Source organism: Rhododendron vialii, chromosome 9a (genome assembly GCF_030253575.1).
Source record: "Rhododendron vialii isolate Sample 1 chromosome 9a, ASM3025357v1".
NCBI classification, from domain to species: Eukaryota; Viridiplantae; Streptophyta; class Magnoliopsida; order Ericales; family Ericaceae; genus Rhododendron; species Rhododendron vialii.
In genome coordinates this window covers 36161483-36180827 of record NC_080565.1, presented here as the reverse complement: position 1 = coordinate 36180827, position 19345 = coordinate 36161483, and the positions used below count along the sequence as shown (strand labels likewise).

At 39.6% G+C, this 19345-nt stretch overlaps 2 protein-coding genes and 1 pseudogene across 2 annotated transcripts; all 3 read right to left on the bottom strand.

The window, feature by feature from the left end:
- Window positions 1–2440: 2440 nt before the first annotated feature.
- On the bottom strand, window positions 2441–5707 carry LOC131300146 (7-deoxyloganetic acid glucosyl transferase-like). Its single transcript, XM_058325855.1, has 2 exons — window positions 5093–5707; window positions 2441–3551 (listed from the first exon to the last, which is right to left on the bottom strand). The coding sequence occupies exons 1-2, from the start codon at window positions 5649–5651 to the stop codon at window positions 2644–2646; spliced, it is 1467 nt and encodes a 488-aa protein (XP_058181838.1). The 5' UTR covers window positions 5652–5707; the 3' UTR covers window positions 2441–2643.
- A 1311-nt stretch (window positions 5708–7018) lies between these two features.
- On the bottom strand, window positions 7019–7997 carry LOC131300176 (7-deoxyloganetic acid glucosyltransferase-like; annotated as a pseudogene).
- Window positions 7998–16226: 8229 nt separating this feature from the next.
- On the bottom strand, window positions 16227–18921 carry LOC131299850 (7-deoxyloganetic acid glucosyltransferase-like). Its single transcript, XM_058325424.1, has 4 exons — window positions 18648–18921; window positions 16797–17009; window positions 16496–16678; window positions 16227–16417 (listed from the first exon to the last, which is right to left on the bottom strand). The coding sequence occupies exons 1-4, from the start codon at window positions 18919–18921 to the stop codon at window positions 16227–16229; spliced, it is 861 nt and encodes a 286-aa protein (XP_058181407.1).
- Window positions 18922–19345: the final 424 nt, after the last annotated feature.

The following is a 19345-nucleotide window of genomic DNA, read 5'->3' as shown; positions in this document are numbered from 1 at the left end:
TTTGAGATTGACATAAAATTTCTACATGGTATCAGAGCGGGGCCCATTCCACCCTATATTTTATAAAATTCACAATTCACACCCCACGATGATAGACCAGCAAAAAGGCTGCACGATGATAGGACCCAAAAGTGGCCACACGTGATAGACCTCAAACGCGGCTGCCCGTGAGGGGGGATGTTAAAGAAATGAATCCCCACATTACTTGGGAGTGGAATAAGTGATCACGTAATAACATCTGGGACCTCTCTCCACTCATTGCCAATTTGGCTTTGAGATAGATATAAAGTTTCCACAGATATTACAAGAAAATTTCTTTTGTTTCATTCCTTCTGAATCGGTTATGTGTTCGATAGGTGTCCAACGACCTTATATCCTTGATCAAATGGTCTAGATTAACGTACGATGACCCACCTTTACTATTTTTTTAGCCAGTTATGCCATTTCATTTGCCGATCGTGTAAACTTAGGGGTGACAAATTGAACCCAGACCCATTAACAAATCCAGACCCATCAACTAAAAAATAGACCCAACCCAACCCATTTATTAGTTGGGTAAGAATGGGTCCAAACCCAACTAACCCATTATTTGGGTCTTAATTGGGCATCAATTGGGTCAACTTAAATGACCCAATGGGCATGAAAGTAACCCATGAAAAATTTTCATCCCTTTACCAAATTCGAAATTTAAAAATAACCTTTGTCCCGATGTTTCACTTCCAAAACACCAGCAGCCTCCGCCATTAAAGCCCTTCTTAAGCTTGAGCGCTGAATAAACCTAATTCGATGTTTAGGAGCAAATCCTAATTCCAATCTTGGTCCAGTTCGAGTAATGGCGATTTCAAGGTTCAATTGCAAATTGTAGGACTAAATTATCATATTGAAGCCGTTTTTTGGAGCTCGAATCGGTTCTATGTAAATCGCAGAACTCGAAATCAGTGAAAGAACAAATTGCTTTCTTTTCTCCATTGCTGAATTTGTTTAGCTTTAACAAAGACTTGAATGTTGCCCAGAATCAAGCTCAACTACAAGTATGAAGGTCATAATTAACGATGATCCGAGCCCGTGTGGCGGCGGCGGTTGTGGTGGTGGTGGTGGCGGGGGCGCGGCGGTGGCGGCGACGGCGGCCGTGGTGGTGGTGGCGGCGTGGTGGTGCGGGTGGTGAGGGTGGCGTGGCGGTGGCCGTCGTGGTGGTGGTGGTGGTGGCGGCGGCGTTGTGGTGGTGGTGGATAATTGAGTTAGTGGGCGGGTCATGTTTGATTTTAAATAAATGGGTCAGGTTGGGTATGGATAATTGAACTCATAATTAATGGGTCTAAATGGGTCAATGACCCATTAAAGACCCAACCCACTTATAACTTGTCCATTTTGACCCAAACCCGCCCATTTGACACCCCTACGTAAACTCCTCTCTCCTGGTATCTATCAGCTCTCTTATCATCTTCTCGATTATGACTTGATCACAAGTGTCTTTCATGTCCAGCCCAATTTTCCATACCTCTGCAATCAATCTGCTAATGCAATGTTGGTCCGCAAAACAGGGCCCACCTAGCATTGGAACTCCCGCAACGATACTCTCCGTTGCTAAACTCTATCCGCAGTGAGTCATAAGCCCACAAACGGCTCTATGAGCCAGAACCTCCTCCTGTGGAGCCCATGCAACTATGTACCCCTTTTCCCTCGAGCTCGGACGGAATTTGATTTTTTCTTTCTTTCTCAGCTACTGTTGGAATCGCCCACAAGAATTGCTTTCCGCTATTTTTCAGTCCATGCCACAATTCCATTAGCTCGTTATGTGGCTTCACTTCGATGCTTCCAAAGCTTATATAAATCACAGATCTCAACTGTTGTGCGTCCAGCCACGCGATGCAACTCGCATCTTGTTTATTTATGCATTTTGAAGGGATCACAGAAGCGAGTCCAGTCTTCAGGTGTTCAGAGAGTGGTCCGATTGCATAAACATATATTCGGACATTGAGAGCGTATTTGACAAATTGCTGGTCCTTCTTGCTCTTCAAATGTATGAAGTATCATAGCGCGTGCCCGGTGGGCTTGTTTCACTGCATTCACTATAGGTTTGAAAATCTCGTCTGACAAGTCGTCAACACGTCAAAAACTTGAAAGGTCGCAACGTCGGAGCAAACCTTCGAGACACAGAATGTTTTTTATGGGGACGTCCAGATCGTCTCCTACCATGTACGCATGCATTCGCAGTTTGCACAAATATGATCCATGTTCAATTCATTGGGTACTACTGTTTGGACATACAAAAAAAATCTACCCTGTAGAGGTAGAAGAAAGGAATTCGACGATGCACTGTGGGGTTTGGACTCATGAGAGGGTCTAACCCATGTTTGCTTTTGTTCCTTATTTTCGTTTCGACGATATGTTTTTCGTTTTTTTATGTTGTCTTGAACGATCCCGAAGCACAAAAAAGAGAAGAAGAAAGACATCCAAGGTGATTTCTCTCTGGTCAATAAAAACAAAAAATTATACCATCGAGCAAATTAAATTACCAAAGGATAGACTGAACGAAGGTACTCGATGTTCATTTACCTACGATATATCGAACACCGAATGCATTTAGCTGTAATAAGTCCATATGGATCCTCCGTCTTTATAGTTGCACCTCCAATTGTGTGTTCAATCGGTGACCAATGACCTTATATCCTCGATCAAACGGTCCAGATTGATGTACGATGATCCACCTTTACTAACGGCATTTTTAGCTAGTTTCGCGATTTGATCTACTGATTGCGTAAACTCCACTCTCCTGGTATCCATCAACTCTTTTATCATCTTCTCGACTATGACTCGATCGCAAGTGTCCTTCATGTCCAATCCAATTTTCCATACCTCAGCAATTAATCTGCTAATGCACTGTTGGTCTCCAAAACAAGGCCAACAAATCATCGGAACTCCCGCATCAATACTCTCTAGAGTTGAATTCCATCCACAATGAGTCAGAAACCCACCAACAGCTTTGTGATCCAAGACATCTTTCTGTGGAGCCCATGCAACTATGTACCCCTTTCGACTCGAATCCTCAAGGAACTCTGGCGGAATTTGATTTTTCCATTCTTTGTCAGCTACGTTTGGAAGTGCCCACAAGAATCGTTTTCCACTATTTTTTAGACCGTGCCACAACTCCGTGATCTGGTCATTTGACATCACTGCAATGCTTCCGAAGCTTACATAAATCACAGATCTCAACGGTTGTGCGTCAAGCCATGCTATGCAACCCGTTTCTTCTTTCTCTAAATTGTTCGGAGGGATCATTGAAGTGAGTCTAGTCTTTAGGTGCTCATGGAGTGGTCCGACCGTATAAATACCCGCGCATTGGGAGCGCATTTGAGCAAGCGCGGGCCCTTCTAGCTCTTCAAATGTGTTGAATATCATACGTGCCCGGCTGGTTTGAAACGCTCCGTTCATTATAAACTGGGCATTCTTGTCCGACAAGTCTCCAACACGTAAAAAACTTGAGAGATCACGACGTCGGAGCAAACCTTCGAGACCCGGAACGTTTGCAATGGGCACATCCAAATCGTCTCCTACCATCCATTCGCAGGTTGCACAAATATGATAAGAACATGAACACGGCAAAATTTAAATTCAGCAGCTCATTTACTTGGTAAAAAGTTAAAAAGACATAAAAAAGAGAGCAACACACATACTAATGATTTGCTAGTTTTGTGTCAATGTTTAACAGATTAAAAAGTAGACTATTATTTTAAAACAACTTGATTTGTCTTGACCAGGAGAATCTAAAAAAATAAAATATTACTCTTCCCGCCCAATTTTGTATGTCTTTTTTGGTATTCAAGTTAGTTTTCAATTGCTTATATATTTTAATATGAATATCCCAAAATATGCAATATAAATTTTGTTTAATAATTTTCAATTAGGTCTATAATACAAAGCTTTCAAAAAGCACTGGAAGCTATTCAAATTGAACTTTAGGATTTTTAGAAATTTTATTCCTTTTTTTAACTTTTCAAATCTGTCGATTCCAAGAATATGTTATCTAGGATAATTGATAAGCACTTCGAACTGATTTTGAAAAGTTAGAATTTTAAATTTTGAAGGAAAAAAAAAAGGTTTCTCGATAGTACGCAAAAGCCAAAACAGGCCTAAGTAAATTACCCTCATGACACAATTTAAGAACAACTTTAATCACGATACTAGAGAAAAAAGAATAGAAAATGTTGCGTTCTTGTCAAATTATAAGAGCATCCACATTGTAATAAACAAATTAGTATGGATAAGCAAACTTAACAACAATGCTAAAAAAACACTGTACATTGTAATAAACAAAGTTACAAGTCTTTTAGCAAATAACCAAATTCCACCCATTCCATAACCAAAACTCAATAACCAAACCCAATAACCAAATTCAAAACTAAAAAATTCAAAAACACCTTATATTAGAATCGTCTCATCGAGACGAATAATTTAGTGTGGTCGGGTGCGTGATTGAAACTCGTTTGCAATTGGACGTAGGTGCGTTGCGTATTGGGGGGGGGGGGGATTTTTTATAGGGATACAAAAATAATTAATGTGGATGTCAAGTTTGTTAAGTTTGATTATGAACTAAATAGATAATCAAATGCTGACGTGGTACATTTTGGTTATCGATTTTGATTATTTCCATTGCGGATTTAAGTGTGATGCTTTAAAGGTTATGGGTGTATTTATTAAAAAAAATTCGTATTTGTTAGTTTTGCATCAAATTTTTGTGTCTCATCGATTTGTCTCGGCTAAAAGAATCGGAAAAGTATGAAATTTTGATCGAAACTCATAATTTTTTTAAGAAAGACAAAAATAAGTAAAAAAAAAGAGTAATCTTTTTAAATTACTTTTGTTTTTATTCAAAAAAATTATGAGTTTCGATCAAATTTTTTTTACTTTTTCAATTCCTCTTATCAAGAAAAATCAATAAGTCACAAAAATTTAACGTAAAATAAACAAATAAAGGCAAAAAAAAAAAAAAAAAAAGCAAGTTACTTATAATTTTTCAACCTAAACCCATGAAAAAGAATCTCCCCTGCTTCAATCCAGAACTAAAAACACATGTACAAAATTATAGTCCTACCTTGAAAAGGAATCTCCCCTGCTTCAATGAGTTTAGGGACACAAAGAACTGCCCATAAATCAGAAGGGCAAGCACTGTGGTAACACATGATCGGGATACCAGCCTCACCAGCCACATCCACAGCAAAACTCGCCACCATCGAATCCGCTATGATGCACGCGATCGACGATTTTCCGGCAACGTGATCGGAGTCCTCCTCGGCCTTTTGCCAGTCGGATGATGATGATATCAAAACATCTTTGAAACGTGGTTTGGCCACTTCCAAAAAGGAGAAGCCAAACTCCGTCCTTTTATCAAGGGTCGAACGTTGGCCATCGTCTCCGGGAAGCCCGTCGCGGAGGTTTTCGAATCGGAACCCGGAGTACCGGTCGAAGCGAGACCGGACGGCTGTGTCGTTGAGGAGGTGGCGGTGGGTTTGGTCGGCTACGAGGAAGGTGACGCGGAGGCCGCCGCAGCAGCAGAGAAGCTCTGCTAGATTGAGTAGGAAATGGATGTGGCTGTGGGCTGGGAAGGGGAAGAGGAGTACATTGGGAGGGAATTTTTCCACCGTAGAATCCATCGGTGGTACAGTTTTTGTTACGTATGAAAGTTGAAATGTGTGAAGTGATTCAAGTGAATTCAGGGGTGGCTGAGGCTCCCACCTTTATCTCGGGTTAAAAAAATGCACTAAATGTTTTTAATTTTTAAATAAATTAAGGGTTTTTTTTTTGTTTTTTTAAGTATTGTCGGCGCTGAGTTACTCGTACAAGAATAAAATAAGAAAGTCCAACTAAATTTAGACAAAAAATATTATAGCCCAACAATACAATATAAACTCACCCTAAATAAGTTTTGACTATTTGAGAACCTAAAACTTAAAGCGGTGCAAAAATATACAAAAATAACAGGTGGAGTTCTGTGATAACCCAGTTTTAATCTTAAAAGTTAAAATACGATCATCGAAATTTTTTCTTAAAATTCTGATACCGTGGTCAAGTTTAAAATAATTTTTATTATCTACAATAATTTTTGTCTATGGAATACATACCGTGGGCAAGTTAATTCACCAAAAAAAAAAAATGCACGAAACAAATTTTCTCAGCCAACCCATCGCAAATTAAAGATATAATTAATTTTTTATCTGATTAGAATATAACGAAATATGGACGGAGTAATTATAATATCACTATTCAATTCTTATTTGACCGCGGTGGAATCGATGAGCCATGAATTTATTGGAATCGACACGTTTTCGGTTGGAGAAATAAATCACATGCTACGTGGCTAGACAAAGTTTATTGGGGATTCCTTTTGTTTTGCCATTTATGGGTTTGTCTTATATGGACGCCATAAAAACTCTCCCTGGCATTTTGTTTTTTTCTCACAGAGCACTAAGAATGGCAACGAGGTGGATCGGAACGGATATTAGCGCTCGAGACCCAAAAAATTATAACTATTCGAATCTGTCCCGATACCTGTCAGGATAGTATAAGTGGTCCCATAATCGAATCTTGTCGGGATTCGGGTATTAACCGATACAATTGGATAACCAAGACAAGTTTTGAAATTCATTCCACGTAACACCAAAAGCCACCGGGGGACGGTTCATCATCATTCCTTCTTTACTTTTCCGACGTAGGAGCTGGATGTTTTTGACATAACTTATAGCGTGAAGAGCTCAGAAACTCAACTCAATCAATAAATCTACCCTGTAGAGGTAGAAGAAAGGAATTTGACGATGCACTGTGGGGTTTGGACTCCTGAGAGGGTCGAACCCATGTTTGCCTTTGTTCCTTATTTTCGTTTCAACGATCCGTTTTTCGTTTTTATGTTGTCTTGAACGATTCCGAAGCACAAAAAAGAGAAGAAGAAAGACATCCAAGGTGATTTCTCTCTGGTCAATAAAAACCAAACATACCATCGAGCAAATTAAATTACCAAAGGAAAATTTATTTTGTTTCATTTCTTCCGAACCAGTTGTGTGTTCAATCGGTGTCCAATGACCTTATATCCTCGATCAAACGGTCCAGATTAATGTACGATGACCCATCTTTACTAACGGCATTTTTAGCCAGTTTTGCGATTTGATCTACTGATTGCGTAAACTCCTCTCTCCTGGTATCCATCAGCTCTTTTATCATCTTCTCGATTATGACTCGATCGCAAGTGTCCTTCATGTCCAATCCAATTTTCCATACCTCGGCAATTAATCTGCTAATGCACTGTTGGTCTCCAAAATAGGGCCAACAAATCATTGGAACTCCCGCAACAATACTCTCTAGAGTAGAATTCCATCCACAATGAGTTAGAAACCCACCAACAGCTTTGTGATCCAGGACATCCTCCTGTGGAGCCCATGAAACTATGTACCCCTTTTGACTCGAATCCTCAAGGAGCTCCGGCAGAATTTGATTTTTCCATTCTTTGTCAGCTACGTTTGGAAGTGCCCACAAGAATCGTTTTCCACTATTTTTGAGGCTGTGCCACAATTCCCTGATCTGGTCATTCGACATCACTATAATGCTTCCGAAGCTTACATAATCACAGATCTCAATGGTTGTGCATCAAGCCACGCTATGCAACCTGCATCTCTTTTCTTTAAATTGTTTGGAGGGATCATTGAAGTGAGTCTAGTCTTCAGGTGCTCTTGGAGTGGTCCGACTGTGTAAATATTCGTACCTTGGGAGCGTATTTGAGCAAGCGCGGGCCCTTCTAGCTCTTCAAATGTGTTGAGTATCATACGTGCTCGGCAGGTTTGAAACAAACACTCTGTTCATTATAAATTGGGCGTTCTTGTCCGACAAGTCTCCAACACGTAAAAAACTCGATAGATCACGATATCGGAGCAAACCTTCGAGACCCGGAACGTTTGCTATGGGTACATCCAAATCGTCTCCTACCATGCATTCACAGTTTGCACAAATATGATAAGTAGATGAACACGACAATATTTGAATTCAACAGCTTATGATTTCCTTGCGGAAAATGTTGTTAGTTTTGCGTCAATAGTTTACGGATTAACCCCCAGGGATTTGGTTACACAATGCTCCTTTCTGTGACCACTCTAAAAATAGACTTGCGATGCAATATCGAATACCATAAAAAATTTAATTGAAGCCCTCCCTAACATCAATTGAGAGGAGTACATGGGGAGGGAGTTTTTCCATCGGTAGTGGTAGTTTTTGTTTTTGTTATTATGAAGGTTGAAATGTGTGAAGTGAATTCGCTAATGCCAAGACTTGGAAGGTCATGTGGTGGTTGCCATGATGCCATCGTCTGAATTTCAGTTTACCTCTCTGCCATTTGAGTTCCACCACGTACGCCTTCGCCTAGTTTGATAGGCAGCACGGCACCTGTGGGGCCTCTAGCATTTTGTTTGGTGGAGGCCGGGTCCTAGCGCCCATGATGGGGAGATGCAGCCAAGCGGGAGTGTTTGGCGGCGGTGCCAAGCGGCCGGTCCGACCGTTTGTCTCAGCCCGGATGGCTCGGGCTTAATTCGAGTGCGTGAAAATCTGATGCTGCTCGGGGGTGCTTGGCAGCATCCCCGCGTGCCAAACACCCCCGAACAGCACCTCACAATGGCTACAGATTTCAGCACCCCAAAACACTGTCGCTCTGGGTTCACTATAGAGTCCCACACAAACGATGAGTGCATAAATTAAAATTATTAGTTGAGTGATCACTCTGTAAAATAGAAATTTAATTAGGTAATTGTAAGTAATCAATCTAATCTTGTAATTTTTCATTTAGAATTCTATGTTGAAGAAAAGATACAGAATAATTACTGGATGCGTACCTGTCACCATGGAGGATGAAAAACTTTAGTATGTGGTTATTCGTCTTCCGCCTTCAAAGCCCTTCTTTTGATCTTGACCTTATTCTCACACAAAGATGGGGAAGTATGAGAGAGAGGCTAGGATTTGGAGTGGGAACCTTGACCACATATTTATAAGTCCCGATTCCATCATAACCCATCATAATAGATGGAATCATATTGGGTCTTTAATTGGTCTCTACATATAAAATAAGCCCGTACCACTTAATGCACGTGATATGACTCAAATACGTGTTAATAGAGACGTGTCCATTACCCGGTTACATTAATTAAACAATCACAACTTAATGGATAATACCAACATCACTCAAGCCTTATTCGATAACATACAATGTTTAGCCCCATGGTTTTAGATTTTGATAATAACAAACATACGTCAATTAGTCTATTGAGTTTCGTTGGAATAATATATTTTTATTGGGCTAATTTGGTTATTAATTATTAATGTAGGGACTTATGAGCAAGTTCCCTCAAGCCCAAGGATAAATCTGATATTCTCTCGAAAGCCCTAAATACTACATCAGGAGGTGTTGGGTACATGATAGTATTTTTCCTAAACCAAGGCCAACGTCTTTTTTGTTTTACAGAGGAATGGAAATCAAGTTTTGAAGAGAAAAAGGGAAAAGAAGAATTGATGGATTAGATTGAAGATACAAATGGAAGATTTTTGCATCTATATCAAGAAAGAGAAACAAGTCTTTCTCCATGGAAAAGACCTTCCATATGAGAAAAAGATACAACCATTATCTCCAATAGTCAAAGAGCTCTCAATGGAAATTCTGGAAACATGGACCAGCTCTTGTATGCTTTGGAAAGTCTATTCTCTCAATTTTGAAACGGCTAGTAAAGCTCCTTAAGGAAAGAAGAAGCTTGGTTGAAGAACAAATCAAGAGGAAGATGGAAAGGAGTAAATAAGGCAAGATTGTGGAGCTAATTGATTCCAATGGCTGGTGGAAATTTCTAACGTTCATATTGGGTCTTGAAGATAAATACAATAGAAGAAAGAAGACAACAATATATATCTCTTGGAGAAATAATTCAGTGAGCTTTTCAATTGCAAATCTCTATTAAACTCTACACTTACATCTTGAATATCTACACTAGCTTGAGTGTTGTTTCTTGAACATTATTGTAAAAGGGACTGTACACCCTTATTCATACTCTTGTGAGAGTTTATCTTTTGTGAGTGGTTTTAGAGAGAAAATCACTTGGTAGTTAGGTATTACTAGCATCGGAGTCAAAACTAGTTGGGTTAGGTGTGGCTAGCACCGGAGTCAAAATTAGTCGGAACGATTAGGGATAGATTGCTCGTTGTAAAGGTTCTCTAGCACTAGCGAAGCTAGAAGATTGTAATTATTGGAGATAGTGCAGCAAATCCCGAGTTGGACACTTGGGAAGTGGACTAGGCCGTGAAATTGCGGACCGAACCACTATAAATCCTTGCGTTCGATTCTCTCTTCCCTACTCTCTTTACTTTCAGTTTTTGCATATCTATAACGCATGAGTAAATTGATATATTATTGAATAACGAGTTGTGGTAGAATATCTTGAATAATTAGTCAATTAGTTTTTAAATTCCGCATTATATTTGAGATACCCAATTTACGCGCCCCCCCCCCCCCCCCCCCCCCCCCCCCCTCTCGGGTTGCTATTTGGACCAACAATTGGTATCAGAGCGAGGCTCTAGTTTTCTGACTTAATCGTCATAGGGTAAGATCTATGACAACCCCTTATGACACCTTCCTTCCCGAGGGCCAATCGAGCAATATACCTCCTTTATTTAGCGGGTCCAACTACAATTATTGGAAGGCTAGAATGCGCATTTATATTCAAATTGACTACAAGTTGTGGAAAGTTATTGTTGATGGGCCGCACCGTCCTACCAAAACCGTTAATGGAGTAGTAGTGCCTAAAGAAGAAAAAGAATGAAATGCAAATGATATTACTAGAATTGAATTGAATGCTAAGACTATGAATCTTTTATATTGTACTTTAGATCCTAACGAGTTTAATAGAGTTTCTACTTGTGAATCAGCAAAAGAAATTTGGGATAAGTTAGAAGTTACGCATGAAGGTACTAGTCAGGTTAAAGAATAAAAAATTGACATGCTTGTTTATAAGTATAAATTGTTTAAAATGATGCCTGATGAATTCATCTCTAGCATGTTTACTTGCTTCACTGATATTGTTAATGGCTTGAAGTCTCTTGGAAAATCTTACTCTAATGTTGATTGTAAAGATCCGTAAATTATTTCAATTTCGAAAATCGTTTAAATACGCAAAGGAATCGTCTTATTAATAAAGTTGTGCGTTTGTTTGTGGGGGTACGGAGATATGTTTATTATTGTGTATTGGACACTTGGAAAATAGTAAAATGTGAGTTTTGATGTTGTAATATTGTTTGGAAGTGTCGGTAGCAGGTGGGGTTTGATTCGGTGTCCGTCAGAAAAATTTCATTTTCTGCCCTGCTTGAACCGGTACTGCCTTTTGCCCAATACCGGTACATGATGTCCAGAAGTTGTGTTTTGGACATTTTTGGGGTGACATGAACCGGTACTGGGAATCGCCCAGTACCGGTACAAGCTGTGTTTCTCTGCAATTTTCAGCACGCTTTTTGGACGCCTATAAATACTCCCTTTTATCATTTCTCACACCCAAACCCACAAGATAACCCTAGAAACACCCCCTCTCACTTACCCAACTCCAATCTCACCCAAAACTCTTAATTTCAACCTTAAATCTTCAAGATCCAAGGATTTCCAACCTCAAAATCACTTGAATCTAGCTTGCATTTGAAGAACAAGGGGTAAGTTTTGTATTCTTGCTCTCATCTTTGGGCTCTCACCCACGTTTTTCTCTCTCTCCTCTCAATCATTTGTTAATCTTTGTTTGTTTATCATGTTTTTGCGTGATGTCCTCTCTAGATCTTGAATCTAAGGTTGGGTGGAGCTCGTTTTTGAAGGATTCAAGCAAATAGCTCTTGGTAGACCTTGGGTTTTGCTCAAAACCCACTTTGGTAGGTTTTTCTCTCATCCTCTACATGTATTGTGGTGACTTCGTGTGATATTTGTGTTTGAATGCTATCTATGGTGTGAGTGGAGTAGTTAAGGGTTTATGGATTTCATATTCTTATGATTGATGAACAAATGTCTTGGTGCTTGTAGTTCATGAGTTAATTGTGACGTGTTGATGATGTCGGTATGTGATAGTGATAGTAATGTGGCTATAATTGGGAAGTGGAATGTGGAGTTTGTCATATCGCAAGGGGTGGAGTATTTATGACGCAAGGGGTGGAGTATTTGTGACGCAAGGGGTGGAAATACAATATCGCAAGGGGTGGAGTTTATGTAACGCAAGGGGTGGAAATATGGTGGAATAAGAGTATCTACGTATATGTGTGAATGAGTGTCCAATGCTAATGTATGGTTTCGATATGTGTTGTCTGAACTTACTGTTTAGCTTGATTCACTTTGTTCATGCTCGTCATCTCACTACATATAGATTTTGTAGAGAATTTTCTATTGGGCTAGTGTAGCTCAAGAAAATCCTTCTTTTCAGGTTCAAATGCCGGTTTCTAGCTTGCATGCTTGTGTGTCGAGACGCAAAGGCATTTTTGAAAGTTAACTATGATTAGTTGCTGAATCATCTTGTTATTGATTCCCTTTTGTTAAAGATGGCTCTGTAACTAATTTCTTTTGATTTCTTTTGACTAAACTGTCTGTAATTCAATAATTCGATTGTTTTTGTTTCGAAGTTAATTTAGGCCGTGGTGCCAAAGTTGTAGTTACGTAAAACTTGAGGACTTTGTTGTAATTAAGCAGGTGGGAAATACTTTTTGGGTAATATCTAGTTTATGCAAGGATCCTTAATTGAAATGATATATATTTTATGTTTGAAAACGAGGGCGTGACATTGATCTTGTGAGAAAGATTCTTACGTCATTACCAAAGCAATGGGAGTCAAAAGTGACGGCAATAATTGAGGCCAAACAAGATCTCACAAATGAGAGTTTGGATGAGCTTTTGGGTTCTCTTATGACTCATGAAATCCAAATAAATTTGGAAGATAGTGGAAGCCGAAAGAAAAAGGACCTTGCTTTTAAAATTTCTACTTCGAGCACATCAAGTGAAAGTGGATATATATGACTTTGAATCAAGTAGTGACGAAGATTTAGAGGTAATCACAAGAAAGCTCAAAAAGTCCATGAAAAGAAAAAGACGAAGGACAAAAAGAACTTTAGAAAAAGATGATTCAAAAGGAGAGAATAGCAAGAAAAGTGACATCGTATGCTATGAGTGTAAGAGGCCGGGCCATTTGAAATCACAATGTCCTGAAATCAAGAGTTCAATGAAAAAGGGAAAACAAAGAACAATGCTTAATTGCAGCATTGAGAGAAATTGATGTGAGTAGTTCCGAAGAAAATAGTGACTAAGAAATCACTAACCTATGCTTGATGGCACATGATGGCGATGAGGTAAATTCTAGTGATGCTTTTAATGATCAATTTGATTATAATGAACTGCTAGATGCATTTGAAGAATTGCACTCCAAGTTTAAGAAGTTGAGTTCCAAATATAAGTCTCTCAAAAAGACTAATTTTTCCTTCTTAGCTGAAAATGATTTATTGAAAAAGGATAATGATGCTTCAAAAAAAAAAGCTTGAAAAAGTTTCTTCTCAAAAGGAAATCGCAAATGAGTTGATACTTGAAAATGATGTTTTGAAAAATGAGGTTGAGGATTTGAAAACATCTATTTCAAAGTTTGTTAAAGGAAAGGAAAATTTGGATTTACTTCTCGGAAAACAAAGATGTGCTTTCGATAAAGCGGACATAGGGTTTAATCCTCTCAAAAAGCAAAAGCTTTACAACCACACAAACACTTTTACGCACTCAAATTTGTGTGTGGATTCCACAAGTGTTCTTTGTTTTAGAGAAAAACGAGAAGAATGAAGGATTGGCGTCGCCCGGACTTGAACCAGAGTCCTTCGGTGTGCTCGACTGAGTGTGTAAAAGTGTTTGCGGTGTGGGGTTGTAGAATCTTTCTGAAAGATATACGTTCGTAACATTACTCTTGCGTTTCTAGTAGTAGTAAGAGTTCTTGTTTGGGATCCCACTACCTAAAGGAAAATAAAAACTCTACTAGAATTGCTCACCAAGAAAAATCCCCACTACCACCTCACGTGCTAATCTTCCCGTTGCCCCTCCAAGGTCACGTAAACTCCATGCTCAAACTCGCCGAGCTCCTCTCCTCGGTTAGTAGTTTTTGTTAGTATGAAAGTTGAAACGTGAATGAAGAGAGAAACTTATTCATTCACCGCAGAGCTGTGAATAAGTTATTCACGGCTTTGCGCAATCTCAGTCATCTAAAAGTGTTTTGGACGATCCAAATTAAAAACAATCTCTTAACTAATTGTTGAAAATTATCACTTAATGGTACCCTTAAGAGATTGTTTTCAATTCGAATTGTCCAAAATACTTTTGAACGATTGAAATTGAAGGCCATAAACTTGCTTTCAATTTGAATTACCCAAAACACTTTTAAATAACTGAAAGTAAATGCCATAAACTTTATTTACGGCTTCCTCATAAATTAATAAAATTTTCGCGGGAGGTGAATTCGCTAGTGCTAGACTTGGGAGGTCATGTGTCTGCCATCGTCTGAATTTCAGTTTACCTCTCAGCCATTCGAGTTCCATCGCCAGGCATAAAGTACGCCTTCGCCTAGTTTGATAGGCAGCAGGGCACCTGTGGGGCCTCTAGCATTTTGTTTGGTGGAGGCCGGGTCCCAGCGCCAGGATTGGGAGATACTGCCAAATGGGGTGTTTGGCAACGGTATTGAGCGGTCGATTTAGGTGTTCATCTTAACACGGACGGCTTAGACTTAATCCGAGCGCATGAAAATATCTGAACCGTCTGTTGCTCGGATTAAGACTTGAGCCGTCGATTGCCGAGATAAACAGCCGGATTAGCCGCTCAGCACTGCTGCCAAGCACCCATGCCATTGGACAACATTTTTGGTGCGGTAAAAAAAATGTTGAGTTGTGGGCAAACATCTGATACATGAAGCCAAAGCAGTTTGAAGGCCTTCAGCAAAGGGGCTTGGTAGTATACATGACACTGGATACATCATGTATGAAAGTGTCTATAAAAGAAAATAGACGGCTCGGAATGAATACATGAAAAAGAATAGACGATTCGGAATGAATACATAAAAAAGAATAGATGGCTCGAAATAAATACATGAAAAAGAATAGACGGCTCGGACATGTACACTTTTATGTTTCTTTTTTCATGTATAGCAGCATTTCTCTAGAGCAAAATGAATGACTGAGAGCCTCTTCTTTTTCAATGCAGAAATGCTACACACACATACAATCTGTGCACAGATTGTGCACAGATTTTGTTGTGGGGCCCACCACGGGTCCCACACAAATCATCTGAGTCGTTCATTAAATGTAAAATATTTTTTCAAGGGTCCCCGTAAAAAATAATCTCAATCCGATACTTATAGATGCTCGATCCAATCGTATAACTTTTCATTATCCGAAAATCTGAATGAAAAGTTAGATGGTTGGATGAAGCACCTATAGGTATTGGATTGAGCTTATTTTTTACGAGGACCCTTGAAAAAATGTTTTACATTTAATGAACGGCTTGGATGATTTGTGTGGGACCCGTAGTGGGCCCCACAACGAAATCTGTGCACAATCTGTGCACAAAAATCTGTACCGGTAGCAGAACTCTTTTCAATGTGGGACAACTCACATCAAAAGCAAAAGAAAGCTTCACCGACAAAGCCTGCTACATTAGTCCCATATCAGATAACTGCTACAGAATTCTATACAGTAGTCCATATACTCAGCTCCAATAGTTCTCATCCAGCTCTAGTCCCTTCTGTTAGTCTCCCGCGTGGCTTTTGAGCTTTCGCGAGTCGAGCCCGAGCTGAGACAATAATATGTAAGCACAGCTCGAGCCTTATTTTCGCATTGATCGAGCCCTTCTCGGTTGAACAAGTTTGTGGGCTGATCTCATCGGTTTGATCCAACATTAGGGCAATCATCCGAACAATTTGATTGAACCCAAGTTTTAAAAAAAAAACATAAGATCAAGCAAGTTAAATTACCAAAGAATAGATTGAACAATTAAAGATCAATGTTCATTTACAAACGATATATCAAACACTGAATGTGTTTAACTATAATACACAATTCTCCATATGATATCTTGGATTTATTGTTACACTTCCTAAGCCTTATTGGACGAAGAGATTACAAGAAAAATAAATTTATTTTGTTTCATTCCTTCCAAATCGATTATGTGTTCAATAGGTGTCCAATGACCCACCTTTACCAACAGCCTTTTTAGCCAGTTTTGCCATTTCATTTGTCGATTGCGAAAACTTCTCTTTTTTAGTCAGTTTTGCCATTTCATTTGTCGATTGCGAAAACTTCTCTCTCATGGTATCCATCAGCTCGTTTATCATCTTCTCGATTATGACTCGATCATAAGTGCCTTTCATGTGCAACCCAATTTTCCGTAGCTCGGCAATCAATCAGCTGACGCACTGTTGGTTCGCAAAATAGGGCCAACCTAGCATTGGAACTCCCGCAATGATGCTCTCCATAGCTAAACTCCATCCGCAATGAGTCAGATACCCACCAACTGCTCTATGAGCCACAACCTCCTCCTGTGGAGCCCATGCAACTATGTACCCCTTTCTCCTCGATTCCTCAAGGAGCTTGGGCGGAATTTGATTTTTCCATTCTTTCTCAGCTATTTTTGGAAGCGCCCACAAGAATCGATTTCCGTTATTTTTCAGTTCGATGTTTCCAAAGCTTATATATATAAATCACAAATCTCAGCTATTGTGCGTCCAGCCACGCGATGCAACTCGCATCTTGTTTCTTTACGCATTTTGAAGGGATAAGGGGAGTGAGTCTAGTCTTCAGGTGTTCAGGGAGTGGTCCGATTGCATAAACATTCGGACATTGAGAGTGTATTTGAGCAATTGCCGGTCCTTCTAGCTCTTCAAATGTATGAAGTATTATAGCGCCTGCCCGGTGGGCTTGTGTCACGGCATTCACGATCCGTTTGAAAATCTCGTCTGACAAGTCGTCAACACGTAAAAAAACTTTAAGAGGTCCCGACGTCGGAGCAAACCTTCGAGACACGCAGGGCCGGCTAAAGGGGTATGCCAAGGAAGCACGTGCTTCGGGCCTCCAAAAAAGGTAAAAAACGAGGGCCCCAAAATTCTAGGATCCCTATATATATCCCTTTTTTTTTTTTTTTTTGCATTGAGCCTCATTTACACAAAATAGACCCAATTAAAATTTAGGAGTCACAAAATAGACCCAAACGATAGAATTACTCATTAGAAACACTGGAGTGATCCAAAAAAAAAAAGAGAGAGAGAAAAGAAACGCCTGAGGAGTTGAGGACTATGGAGACTGAATTAGTACGTTTGCAGCAAAAAGTGCGAGAAGACTAATTTTCAAATGATGAATTTTAAGGTATTGTAATAGTTGCATTTTTTGTTTTGGATAATATGCTTCTATTTCGTAATGGTAAATCTTTTGTAATGGTTTTTTTTATGAGACTTTTTGTAGATCACTTTTGTATGAAAAACATAGGGAGGCCTCGTTCAAGAGATTTGCTTCCAGCCTCCAAAACTTATGAGCCGGCCCTGGAGACACGGAACGTTTTTTATGGGGACGTTCAGATCGTCTCCTACCATGTACGCATGCATTCGCAGTTTGCACAAATATGATAAGAAGTTAAGAACATGATCACGAAACAAATTGTATGCAACTGCTCATTTTCTTGGTAAAAACACATCAAAGAAAACAGATAGTAGTATCCGTATTACCGAGATAATTAATGAGCATAATCCTTTCTTTTTCATTCTTTGTAAGATGGATGCAACAATACTATTTTCACCGCTCCCCCAATCTCACCGTCCGTTTCGGCAATCAATGGTCCGGACCGTCCAAAAACTTTTGAAAGGTGAGATTGAGTGCGGTGGGGGAAATGATGAGAGCGGTAGACGTCGACTTTTGGCATACAATCCGACAATCGCATTTGTGAAAAATGTTTCGTTACGGAAACACCCTCTAATGTGTCCCCAATTTTACAGATAGCATTGCACACCATTGTACCTACGTAGTAGGATTTTAATTAGTTGCTGCTCAACAGTTACATATTTCTTTTTGGCCGCTGATACTACTACACTCTCTTCATGGACGGAGCGAGGATTTACACGAAGGGGACCGAAACTTAAAATCTAAAATTCCATATGTATTTGACTTGATTACAAAAATTCTTAAGCTTTCATTACGTGTATTCTTAAATTTAAGCTTGGAATTTAAAATAAAACTACTCCATTTAAGTTATTTATAACTCCGCGTCTCCGCTGGGGAAGCAGAATAACAGGAGATGAATATGCCTTGGCGATGTGTTTTTCTCACTGTTCAAACGTACCATTTGTGTAAAACTTTTCTCATACTTGTGGTAGGAGGAGTGCTAAAATCAGTCGCCTAAGTGAGATTGAAAAATCGCATGCATGATTACATAATACTAATTACTGATTCAATTCTCGCTGTGTATTAATTTCTGTGGTTTTACTCATTAGGTTGAGTATGGGAGATGGCCAAAACTGAAGAAAATGCACAACATTTTAATACTACTTTGAAAAGGAAGTTCCCCTGCTTCAATGAGTTTAGGGACACAAAAAAACAGCCCAAACATCTGAAGGACCGGAGCGAATTGCAGTAACACGTAACCGGGATCCCAACCTCTTCAGCCACATCAACTCCGTAGCTCGCCATCATCAAATCCACTATGATGCACGCGAACGACGATCTCCGGGCGACCGGAGAGTCCTCTTGCCAGTCGGACGACGTCAACAGGAAGGAACGCGGAGTCTCCATCGGAAGCCCGTCGCGGAGGTTCTGGAATCGGAACCCGGGATACCGGTCGAAACGAGACCGGATGGTGGCGGCCTTGAGGAGACTCCGCATGGATGAGTAATTACTCAATAGTCCAGGACCACTTCACAATTACACGTTTTTTTGGGTCCTTACACTTAATTAGCGATATACCCCACAGAAATATTGTGTTGTTGTAAAGTAGTTCAGAGTACCACGTGGCGACACTCCCGAACTATTGTATAAGGTGTTGGAGATCGATTCTCTCGGTCACTAGCGGGGGCCTCACCATGTGATTCCTTATGAATTAGGGTGATCGAGTTTGGAAACAATTATTCGATATGGTTGTACTTTTTTGAATTTCTACATGACATGACTTGCGTCAAATTTTCAAAATATTAATCATTTGTGTGATGACAGTCGAAAATGATTAAAAAAAAATTCACCATCTATAACATCTTTAGAATCGTCTTATCTAACTTCATTCTACTTTGATTCATATTTTCATAATTTTCCA